The sequence below is a fragment of the Vicia villosa genome, unplaced genomic scaffold, assembly GCF_029867415.1.
Source record: "Vicia villosa cultivar HV-30 ecotype Madison, WI unplaced genomic scaffold, Vvil1.0 ctg.001911F_1_1, whole genome shotgun sequence".
NCBI lineage: Eukaryota > Viridiplantae > Streptophyta > Magnoliopsida > Fabales > Fabaceae > Vicia > Vicia villosa.
In genome coordinates, this window is record NW_026705773.1 from 281,155 (window position 1) to 293,827 (window position 12,673).

Consider the following 12,673-nt stretch of genomic DNA (forward strand, 5'->3'; position numbering starts at 1 on the left):
ATCTCGCAGAAGACGTCAATAAAAAAACTACTATAAAAGAACCCTTCTAACCCTCGTGGTTTTTTTTATAAGCAACTCTTGAATTAAGAAAGTGTGGGTACAAGGGGTACACCAACCCTTACAATAGAACAACACAGGAAAAATCTGGATCAAGCAAAGATATCAAGAACAAAGCAATGGATTTTTAAACCATTCATAAAAATTACAACGAATTCTATCCTTAGAATCTATAGCTAACCACCACCATGAGTACCACAAAATCTGGAAGAAAAGATCATCGATATCCCAGTCGACTCTATTAAAAACTATGTCATTTCTATGCTTCCAAGTGCACCAACAAACTGTCAGCCATATTGGTTGGCCTCTAACCCTCGTGGTTGGCCTCTTACTATTTATGGAGATTCATTCTCAAGATAACTGAAAGTAGGTTGGCCTCTTATGTAATTCATCAATGAATGTTTATCTTGTTTCTTAATTTACTTTCTTTTTTAGTATACAACTTCAAAGTATTTTTTAGTTTAACAACTTAGCTTCCATTCCAAGCGCAATTTTAAATCATGTTGGACGTGTATAGGCTGTTTCTAATTTTTTTTTTCAATAAGCAATGATATAAGATATCGCGCTAGGGGTGCAACCCTTACAACGAAAACTCTATAAAGAGTTGAAGCAAATTAAAAGTAACTTGTACCAATCAAAGAAACTAGTTCTAGGAGAAGATCTACTACTACTTAACCATCTCCAAGAAAGAAACAAGATGTTGGATATAACGACATCAAAACTAAAAGTAGCATTGTAAAAAACAATAGCATTCCTCATTAGCCAAATGCATCAAATTAGAGCAATCCATATTGAGTTTAGAATAACTCTAGTGTTGGCTTTCCTCACCTTTTCTTGAATGTAACCAAAACTTTTGAACTCTTCCATGTTCAACTCGAAGTCATTCCCCAACCAAGCATAGATTCTTTCCCACACCGCTTTCGTAACTTGACATTGAAAGAAAAGATGGTCCAAAGTTTCCGGATGGTGAGAACAAAATAAGCAATCAAGAGAGTTGAGATTAGGAACTCCTCTATTAGCCAAAAGATCCTTTAAAGGTAGTCTATTGATGAAAAATCTCCAAGAAAAAATTTGAACCTTTTTCGGGATGATGACTTTCCAAATGACTTCCAACAATTTGATGTTGTTAATTGGCCAAGCTATGTCTTTAGCATTGGACACTAAATGGGACACGCTAGCAACTGAGAACACACCGGTAGGATTTAGATTCCAATGGAAATCATCATGTTCGAGAATGTTCGGAACAATGCCATCCAACAACACTTTTAAGTCTCTCAATTGAATGTCGAAAGCCGAAACTAAACCATTCGCGGCGGGAAGGTTATCAAAAAGAACATCAAAATTCCAAGAATGTGCACCATTGCTCCAAGAGATGACATTGCTAACTTTGCAAAGTTTATTGTTTGAAAGATCAAACAAATAAGGGAAGGAAACACAAAGTGGTTGATCTCCCAACCAACAACTATGCCAAAAAAGAATAGTGTTACCTTGCTTGAAGTCACAATTGACCCAATCAATGAAGCCTTCAACGGAGTCCTCCTCTTTAAAGTCCTCCTCTAATCTAATTAACTTGCAAAATCATTTACAAGATTATTTTATGTTATTAGGAGGAACTAAACAATGGATAGGGCTGTTAAAAAAAATCCAACAACTGAATTTAATCGTCGAATTAAATTGGTTATAAAATAATCGAACTTCTTATGTTTTTTTTAAACAAAAATATATTGATTGGAGAACCCAAGTTCTCAAACTTGAAACAAAAAGATTCTCAGCAAAAAGACTATTAGAAAATTACATGCCAGTTGCATCTTACGATAAATAAAAAAGAAGATTTTTATTAAATTCGTAAAAATTACAATTGAGTTGGATAATTTTCCTAACAAAAGTCCATCTCCACACCAAAACTTCTTATGTTTTGTTAGTGAACGAAACCATATACACAAACAATTTAGAATCAAACTGAAGCAGAAACTGAATCCGAATCGAACTAAAAATAAATAAAAAATACTTAAATTAAGTTAAATTTTTTTACTTACAAAATATTTAAAAATATTTTAACAGTTTGGTTCTTTAATAAACGGTTCATTTTAAGAAAAATTATCTTCTAACGTTCAAAACGGAATTTCAAAATGGTATACCAAACAAGTGATTTTAGTTCGATTTGATTTTTAGTAAATTGAGACGGTTCATTTCAGTTCAAGTAAATTTTTACTATAATTTAGTTTAATTTAATTTAATTTTCTCACGAACTATTCCATGAACGAACCGGATGGGACGTGGATAAGGGAGGGTCCTGTTTGTTTTGAGTTTGACATTGGTGCAAGCCTCTATTTACTTGGTAGGAATCCATAGAGGAAGACTTGAAAGTTTTGTTGGAAGATCACTTCAGTTCAAGTAAATTTTTACTATAATTTAGTTTAATTTAATTTAATTTTCTCACGAACTATTCCATGAACGAACCGGATGGGACGTGGATAAGGGAGGGTCCTGTTTGTTTTGAGTTTGACATTGGTGCAAGCCTCTATTTACTTGGTAGGAATCCATAGAGGAAGACTTGAAAGTTTTGTTGGAAGATCACTTATACAACAATCAAATTTACTTTCAAATTGGCATCTAGTATACATATGATAAACAATGAATCAAAATTGTAATTAACAAATTACCAACAATCTTCACAGATCAATATCAATCATAATAATAGTAATAATAATAAGAGTTATGTGTATGTCTTTTCATACCCATAATTTAATGCATGACATCGAAACTTAAATTTTAGTATAGTACAGATAATTAGTCTTAATTTGATTTCAATATAATTATAATAAAATAGGGAATGAAAATCACTGTTTTCCATAGCCCCAAAAATCCATTTCTCCCCTCAAAGAAAGCTGGTTGATCTGATGATGAGGATTATCCTCTTCAAACCTAGTGGCCTCTTTTGTCGAGTCTTCATTCACTAGTCTATCAAGCATACCCCATTCATTCATTCCTTCACTTCTTCCTACACCAATTTCTTGATGGGGTTCACATGAACCAACCTCAATACCAGATTCAGAAACTTGGTATCTCAAACCATCACTTCCACTTTCACAGTCTCTAGGGTTTGTCATAAGCTGTTTAACTATTATAGGCTGTTCCGACGGTAAAGATGTTGCGTATGAGTAGTCGAAGTTCATCTCGAGAGGCTTTTGAGTGTGGAGAAGAGGTTGAGGTTGAGGTTGGAGTTGGGAATGGAAGTGTGAGTATTGAGAGTTTTGTAAGTGTTGATAATGGAGACCAATTTCGGGTTTTTCGAGCTCGAAACCAGTTAGGTTCCTAGGGTGGTTTTGATGTTGTTGTTGATGTAATAAGTATTGGTTTTCTCTTTGCATGAAGGAGCGGGGATTGGTAGAGGAAATGTTGTTCATTTGTTGATCTTGATTGTGTGTGGATCCACCATCATTTCCTATCTTGAATAAGTTCTTCTTCTTGAATACCCTACACACCACCCATCCATCTTCCTGCAAATAGATTTAAGTTCCAAAATATCACCATATATTCTTTTTAAATCCTATCTTGCAGATGCATTAATTTCTGCGCATCTGCAGTAGACTATAATTGCGGTCGTATTCGACCGCATTATGAACCAAATCAGACGGTTTCAGAAATGTTTCATCAAGTAATTTTATAAAAATTTTAAATTTCAAAATCCCAAAACTTAATTTACTAATGAAAATTTTCAACATTAAATATTTTTTCGAATGTATGTATTTCAAACACATCCCAACCAAAATACATGTCATAATGGGTGCAATGCGCGTCGCAACAACAACATTAACCTCAATCTCACAACACTCGCAACTACAATTTTATTCGCAAGAGCAATCACAATGTAAAACCATGATCATATCTTTATTTTTTATCTTTTATGGTAATATATATAGTTTTAAATTACAGTCCGCAGTCGCAATTACGGCCACAATACATCTCTGTAGCCGTGTTGAGTTACAATTGCAGTGTAATTTAAAATTAAGTGTCCGACTGCTTTATCAACCATTCGACAATGTTTTTTTAAAAATATTTTTATCAAAATTTAAAATTTCATCATTCTCAAAACTCAATTTATTTGTGATGTAATGAAAAAACTTAATATTAAGTAATTTTCAAATGTATATTTCAAACCCCATCGGATAAAAATTTATGCTACAACAGTCATAATGCGCGTCGCAATCATATTGACCACAATCAGAATATCTGCAACTGTATTTACAACTGTAATTTAAAATCATTTATATGAGATTAAAAAAAAAAGAACTTAGGGTAAAACTCACACATAGTGTAGGTTTAGAAATAAGAAATTACATCTTCAAATCTGCGTTCTATTGTATAAAATACTTCAACAATTATTTACTACTTAAATTATAAATAAGGTGAATTCTTATCTACCCAACATAAAAAGTTGGATAGAGTTAACTTTAGTAAAGAAAAACTTACATTGGTAGGATCATTGCCGTCTTCAAGGCGATACTCATGCATAATCCAATCAGTTTTTTGTCCATGAGGAGCTCTACCTTTGTAGAACACAAGAGTCTTTCTCATTCCAATTTTCTTGAAAGTATTCCTAATGCATTTGTCTCTTCCTGTTGCTTTCCAAAACCCTGCACTTGTTGCTCTATTAGTTCTTGATCCTGTTGGATACTTTCTGTCCTTGTGACTGAAAAAGTACCACTCGTTTTGTGGTGTTGATCCAATCTTACACTTTTCTGTGTATCATAAAAAATTCTAATCAACAAGTAAACCCTAAAAATGTTCATATAATGGAACATAATATTGCAACAATTTTTTTCCAGTATAAATTAACTATCATTCGTGCACAACTACATAAACTAATCTCTCAATTCAGAGAGAACTACAACAGACCATAAAACTCTTTTTCAAGATAAATTTAATCCTGCTACGTGTCAAGAATTTGATTCGAACCATAACTTCTAGTTAAATCAGAAGAGATCGTTTACCATCAAATTCAAGTACAGTTGAATATAATATTGCAACAATTGATGATAAAATTTATTTTTGAGAATATGCAAGCAAATTAATATATCATGAAGAAATAAAATTACTACTTTACCTTGCAAGTCCCAAGGTTCCATCTTGTTCAAATCCACCTCTCTTATAACATCCATATCAAACTTTTGAAAGGAAAGTTTCTTCTTCAAGTAGTAATGAAGTAGTTCTTCATCGGTCGGATGAAATCGAAACCCCGGCGGCACACCGCCGTTAGAAGAACTCATCTAATCTCCAAATTAATTATCAACAAGTTGCACCACCACCTATATATCTAGATGCTTATTATCTCTCTATTGTCTTTGAACTTTGAAGGTAGCAATAAATTTTTGTACGTTAGGTTGGAAGCATGGAGCTTATATACTACCATGGTTGTCAACGCCATCATATTTCTACACTCTTGGAAAGGGTTGACGGCCGGTGACTACGCCGACGGGAATGGTTAAAGCTAGCAAACGTAAAAAGCAAGTTTACTGAATGAATGTGACTAGTATGATTGTTATTTTTTATTGTTATCTTTCTATTATTCTATGCTTTTTATTATAAATTTTTTAATATTATTGATAGGTTCCCCACAAAGCCTATAGGGGCGTAGGACACACTCTCCACTCCAATATCTAGTAATACTTATAATCACAAATTTACATCAAGGGTAATAATTTTGTATAATTCATGTGTTGAATAGTAAGTACACATCAAATATTTATAAATAGATAAAATATTAGGTATAGAAAAAGTGATTTTCTATATTCTATTGACACAAAATTTTGGAAAGGTGGGATATGACTCTTCTTCATTACAAGAGAAGGGTGTGTGAAAATATTGTTTTTGGAAAGATTCTAGTCGAAGAATTTCTCGTAAATAAAATAAAAGGTTTAATATATGAAAATTGTTAGGTTGGAACATAATAGTTTTTAAGCTTGCAAATATGCCAGATCAATTAACATGGCTTGTGGCCTAATTTACACCAATTTAAGTTAGATAAGATTTTCGTTTAATTTGAAAAGCCTTAGACTTATTTAAAAAAACAAAATTTTTTTTCATAAGCAAAATGATGTCAAATGAGGTTAAGAAAGCATGGAGGGTACTCTAACCTTAATACAAAATATTACAAGCCTTAAAAATACAAACTACTGAATTTAAATTCTAAGAATCTAAGGTACAATCTTTTAAAAGCCTATTTAATTTAAAAGATTAGACTACAATCCACTCGGTAGAGATAAAAGAATGCATAGCTCCACAATCAACTAAAACACATAAAGGTTGGTTTTTTACATAAAACGTACCCGCTATAAGATTGTTGTTTCGCCTTCTTCGCATCCAAGATATAGACACGACTTGCAGTCCTTTCAGGAGCTTTCTTCTTTGGACAATTCTTAATAACATGGCCCGACTCCCCACACTCGTAGCAAGTAACTGGAAATGGCTTGCATTCACCATGGCGTCTTCTCTTGGACTTATCACACTGAGGAGGATAATTAGAGTGGTCACCATAACCCTGCTTCTTCTTTGTTGGAGAGTTACGGGGCTTCAGGTGTTGAGCAGATCTTTCTTGTTCCCTGAAGTTAGTCCTGTTTTGGTTCTTCTCCTCTTGAGCCCTCTTCAAACTATTCTCAGCAATGTAGCATTGTCTCAAGCATTCAGCATAGCTGGTGAACTCCCTCTGGGACACACTGTGAGCAATGTCGGCCCTCAAACCCATCAAGAACTGATCAATCTTCCACAACTCATCAGGAGCATAAACATCCTGTCGTGAGTAGTAAGCCATGTCTTCAAATTTCTCCGCATATTCTGAAACAGACATGTTGCCTTGCTCGAAGCTCTGAAACTCTCATTCTCTCTGGGTCCGAACACTGTTAGGAAAATACTTTTCCAAAAAGGCCGTCTTGAAGTGATGCTAGTCCTTAGGAATCTCTTGTGTAGTGAAATAGGTAGATGCGGTATTCCACCACCTAAGAGTCGGTTCCTTCATCTTTTTGACAGCAAAAATCACCTTCTCCTCTTCAATACACTGGATGGCTTGAAACACTCTTTCCATACCAGCCAACCAATCACGAGCTAATACCGGGTCAAGACCACCTGCAAACCCCGGAGGATCCATTCGGAAAAAGGCACGAAATTCTGGTCCATTTGCAGCTTGCGGAACGGGAACTTAAGCAGGAGGTTGTTGCCCGTGCATACCTTGCATCATTTGCATCATCATCTGATTATGCTGTTGCATATGTTGCCAAGGTACGCATGCATTTCCAGCTTCTTGCTCAGGCTCCATGTTGCTCGTTCTGGGCCTTCCGGGACCTCTGCGTTGCTCAGCCATCTCCGTGTTTGTCCTACACACGGAATCAAGTTGATCAGGCTTAATGCCATAAGTAAGACATAAGGAATCATGCCGGCAATACACATATGAGGCAGAATTGTACTGCATTATGATGTGTCTTAGCAATGCCGAGAATCAACCTGCTCTGATACCAACTGTAACACCTCTCACATATATGTCTAGAATAATATGCGTAAAGTATTAATAATGGTACGTAGAGACAACAATACATAATATCACAGCGGAAAATAAAGTACATTACCGTACAAGGTAGAACAAAAGACGAATGTATCATGGCCAAAATAATACATCATAACTAGTACAATATCCAAATATAAGTGCTAAGAAGGCACGAAGATAGAACAAAAGATAAACATCCATCTAAGAGTCACCAAAGGACTAATCCATCTTGCCCTTACCACGATCTTGCCTCGAACCACCTGAAAAATAAGAATTGGAATGGGATGAGATTACTAAATCTTAGTGAGTCCACCTATCCTATGGATCCACTCAGATCTAAAGGGTACATGCATCACAAAAGCGAATCAACCATTGATTCGGGGTTTGTGCTCACATTCGGTACAAGTACGGAGCAAACACATGAATCGTCCACCATAGGAGTCATCATAACACAAGTACACCAATAGTACAACAAACATGTATGCAAACCCATACCCATGTACGGGGAATCCAGAAGTGGTAACGACCAATCTACCTAGGCCGCACACACACCCTCGGTAACCAAGTACCTATCATCAAGAAGACTCGCATAAGACCATCGCTAGATGAAACAGACAGATCCTATATGGCATCCCATCCGTGAAGAGATACAGCAGTAACATTACCTACACGGCGTCACAACCTCATCACCATCCATATGCAATATGGTTTCGGCAAGTGCGAATACAAGCTCATTCGGTTAGGAGCTTAGTGGTGTAGCCTACGTGGCACCACTAGAGGTGAGTTATCCAAGTGATATCGCCTAATTGGCATCACAACTCCACTATACCAAGAACGCAAGGTGTATTCGTCCAGGTGAGACACGTCATAAGGACTCTCACAAGCACACTCACAATGGTAGCTCAGGTGTGTTATCATACCAAGAACGCCAGGTGTATTCCTCCAGGTGAGACACACCATAAAGACTCTCACAAGCACACTTGCAATGGTATTATCGGAAACTAGTCCATACGCAATGGTGCCTTACCACCTAGTAGTGGCCTACTTTGATTTTAGCATACCACACGCATAACAAGCGTCCAAACACACAATGCAACAATCCCGAATGTTTAATCAAAATAGCAGGTCAGAACAATCGTTCATGATTCATTACATATAGTTGTATTACATCATAATTACATTGGTAGACATGAGAGAGTATTCATGAATAATTGAACTAACAATTAAAACATGTGTCAGGATATCATACAAGTCATAAGAGGCTTTCGGTTCCCGATACGGGACGAAACTGCACTCCTTAGGGATGGAATACAAATTCTGTATCAGACTAGTTCGCTACATCGAACCCAAACAGAAGCAAAATCATCTTCAGTAAAGTCCAGTTCGCTACGCGAACTGCAAGCAAAGCCCCGATTCGCTACAGCGAGTAATTCACAGAAAACTCCCAGGACCTTTCGCTATTGGTTCGCTACAGCGAGCCAAAGTTCGCTACGCGAACTCTGTTACGCACTGATCCGCTGTCGCGCACGGATCAAAAACTAGTATTTTGTAAAACATAGTACAGCGACAATGGCTCGAGTCGTATCGCAAGGATTCTTTATTTTATTAACTAAAAGCAAAGTCGAAATGGGGGGGTTGGTTTGGATTCGATTTAGAAAAAAGCGCTTAAAATAAGTGATTCTGAAAATAAGTTGTTTTGAAATAAGTGATTAAAACAGGTTAATCTGCCGGTTCGATATCTAACTTATCATCGGTCAATATAATTCCAGTCCCTAAATGATTTCAATTCCTATTCGACTGTAAAGTCGAATTAACAAGCGCAATTCATACTACAAGATTGTAAATTCCTAATGTCCGGATTAAGCAAACGGATTAAAGTATTGTGAATTAAGCAAACACAATTGCGCGGATAAAGCAAACGCGATTAAATTATAGGAAGAACAATCATCGAATCAAATCAATATATATTCTATGGAACTCGAATTAAGCAAACAAGACACAGAGCACGATATTGAAAGGAATGAATAATTAAATTGGAATTGATAAAAAAACCTCAAAGTATTTGGAACTCGACTCCGGCAGATTTCACCTTCGGATTAGTTCTCCATTACACGATCGTACAAAAGCTTGAAATATTTTCGTGAATAGTGATGATTGCTTCAGTACCGCGGCTGCTACCTTAAGGGGAAAAAGTACAACCCGTTTTACAATCCAACTGGGTCAAACATACGACCCAGACCCAAAACTAATTGACCCGAAACTTAACTAAAACTAGTGCTGCAACTTCAACGAATTTTTCTGGCCCTTCTACAGTCCGATTCTGACTTCGACTCCAACATAAGAATTGTAGATCTTTCTCTTAGCTTTCCGTCGATTATTAGAACGCCTCAATCGAACTCCTGGAACTCCAGATATGATCGTTTCCGTGCAGACTGCTAATGCTGAAAAATTAATACGAAAAACAATTAAGTGCAAAAATAAAATAAAATATAAAAACTTATTAAAACATAAAAATAAATAAAACAAACCGAAGAAATGCTTGAGTACAAACATGGAAGAACATGCATCAAAATGCACTGATCAAATTCCCCCACACTTGAACTTTTGCACTCCGAGAAAAATGAAAGACAAAACAAAGAAAACACAAATACATCAACAGTTACTCATCCTATGCTACAAATCTTCTTCGGGTAAGTTTGCATCGACAGGTACTAATCTTGCACACTAAGGACATCATAAGAACACTAACCACAGATATGCTGACATAAGCCTCCTAAATACACAAACCAATTCAAATCATATTATTATACAATAGCCTAACTTACTCATCCTTCTTGCTCTTTTTCATTCAGGCGCAATCACATTAAGCCCGTTATCTCCACACACTTATAGCAAGACGACCGGTTAGTGACTCTGATCCTTTTGCACGGGGTTCCGGTACTTGCGTGGCATAACCTTTTGCTTACTCAGATGTAGTTGCGGGGGATCAGACCGTAATCCTCCCTACCAAGTTCAGCACCAGAAACCGCTGAACCAACTAACAAAGAGTTTTTGAAAACTTTTTTTTGAAGATTACACAACCTTTGGGTTAAGTGACCGGGTGAGGGTCACCAAACTTAGAAGGTGTATTACCTTTTCTTTTTTTTGTGGAACATTCACTTATATTCATCGGCTTCCCTGCGTAAAGTGTGTGAGAGATGGTGTCGACTGCTGAAATAAACTACTCAAGAGCTGTCAAAGAATGAGAAATTAAGGCTAAAACATAATAACAAATTCAAATCAATTTCCATATGCAGGAGACTTACGGTGTTAGAACGATACCGATCTTGTGAAATGTTTTCCAAGTCTCCGCAAACTCGACTCAAATCAGTCTGTAGCCCAAAACTTTCAAGAAGATGCATTTTTTTTATTGATTGAAATTAAACAAAATACTAACAAAAACAAATAAAACACACGATTCCCTCCCCCACACTTAAACTAAGCATTGCCCTCAATGAAAGGACGTTACTAATAAAGTAGAGAGAAGGAAGGAAAGACTCCCTGATCAAGTTGCAGTGTAGTCAGGTGCTTCCAAAGAAAGCTCCTCTATGCTGACATCTTCAGGCACCGAACTTTCATGGAATAACTTCAGCCGCTGCCCGTTAACCTTGAAGACTTTGTCAGTACCTGTAATTTTTATTTCTACAAAAACAAGTCGATAAGGAGACATCCCAATGGGTGTCTTGAAAGCTGTCCTTTGAGCCCAAAGTGCGTCTTCTAGACGACGGCTCCAGTCTTTCCTGTTTGGTTGCACCATTTTCTCTAAAACCTGTTTGATCTCCCTGTTTGAGATCTCAGCTTGCCCATTAGTCTGTGGGTGATATACAGTAGAGACTCTGTGCACAACTCCATACTTTCGAAGCAAAGCTTCCATGGTGCGGTTACAGAATTGAGTGCCTTGGTCACTTATGATAGCTCGCGGTATTCCAAACCTGCAAAAGATATTAGACCTGACAAAATCTGCAACAACTCGAGAATCATTAGTCCTAGTGGGGATAACTTCCACCCACTTTGAAACATAATCAACAGCAAGTAAAATGTAAAGGGAACCAAATGATACAGGAAAAGGACCCATGAAATCAATTCCCCATACATCAAATACGTCACAGAAAAGCATAGGCTGCTGAGGCATTTCACTCTTGCGAGTGATTTTTGTACCTGCTATCTGGCACTCTTTACAAGTGCGATAAATCTCAAAAGCATCCTTAAAAATAGTTGGCCAATAGAAGCCTGAATCAAAGACTTTTCTCGCAGTCCTTTGAGGACCGAAGTGTCCGCCGACTTGAGATGCATGAGAAAATTTCAAAATAGATTCAATCTCATTGTCAGGGACACATCTCCTGATTACCTGATCATTACCAAACTTCCATAGATATGGATCATCCCAAACATAATATTTGGCATCACTCTTGAGCTTGTGAACCTGTGATCTAGATGCACCTGTAGGAAAAACACCAGCAACAAGAAAATTAACAATGTCAGCAAACCAAGGTGTAATCCCATGCAAAAGAAACAGCTGCTCATCAGGAAAGTCATCCTTAATAGGAAAAGGATCTTCATCTCTCTCTATCCTGCTCAAGTGGTCAGCCACTAAGTTCTCAGCTCCACTTTTGTCTTTAATCTCAACATTAAACTCTTGGAGCAGCAACATCCACCGAATCAATCTCGGTTTTGCATCCGGCTTCTTCAGTAAGTACTTTAAAGCTGCATGGTCAGTAAAAACAACATCCTTGGAACCTAGCAAATAAGATCTGAATTTGTCAAGAGCAAAAACAATAGCTAGCAGTTCTTTTTCAGTGGTAGTGTAATTTGACTGTGCAGAATCTAAAGTCCTAGAAGCATAGTAAATGACATGGGCTGCCTTGTCAACTCTTTGTGCAAGGACAACCCCAACAGCATAATTAGAAGCATCACACATAAGCTTAAAAGGAAGTGTCCAATCAGGGGGCTGGATGATGGGAGCGGAGGTCAATGCTTTCTTCAAGAAGTCAAACGCTTGTTTGCATTTGTCATCAAAATTGAAAGTGACGTCATTCTTCA

The 12,673-nt window shown here is 36.8% G+C and overlaps 1 protein-coding gene across 1 annotated transcript; it reads right to left on the bottom strand.

The window, feature by feature from the left end:
- Positions 1 to 2,789: 2,789 nt before the first annotated feature.
- LOC131637087 (protein BEARSKIN1-like) lies at positions 2,790 to 5,399 on the bottom strand. Its single transcript, XM_058907649.1, has 3 exons — positions 5,165 to 5,399; positions 4,531 to 4,799; positions 2,790 to 3,557 (listed from the first exon to the last, which is right to left on the bottom strand). The coding sequence occupies exons 1-3, from the start codon at positions 5,325 to 5,327 to the stop codon at positions 2,898 to 2,900; spliced, it is 1,092 nt and encodes a 363-aa protein (XP_058763632.1). The 5' UTR covers positions 5,328 to 5,399; the 3' UTR covers positions 2,790 to 2,897.
- Between the last annotated feature and the right edge of the window lie 7,274 nt (positions 5,400 to 12,673).

Coding starts and splice junctions, on each gene's coding strand:
- LOC131637087 (XM_058907649.1), bottom strand. CDS start 5,327: ATGAGTTCTTCTAACGGCGGTGTGCCGCCGGGGTTTCGATTTCATCCG. Junction 4,800..5,164: donor GGAACCTTGGGACTTGCAAG/GTAAAGTAGTAA, acceptor TATGATACACAG/AAAAGTGTAAGATTGGATCA. Junction 3,558..4,530: donor ACGGCAATGATCCTACCAAT/GTAAGTTTTTCT, acceptor ATCTATTTGCAG/GAAGATGGATGGGTGGTGTG.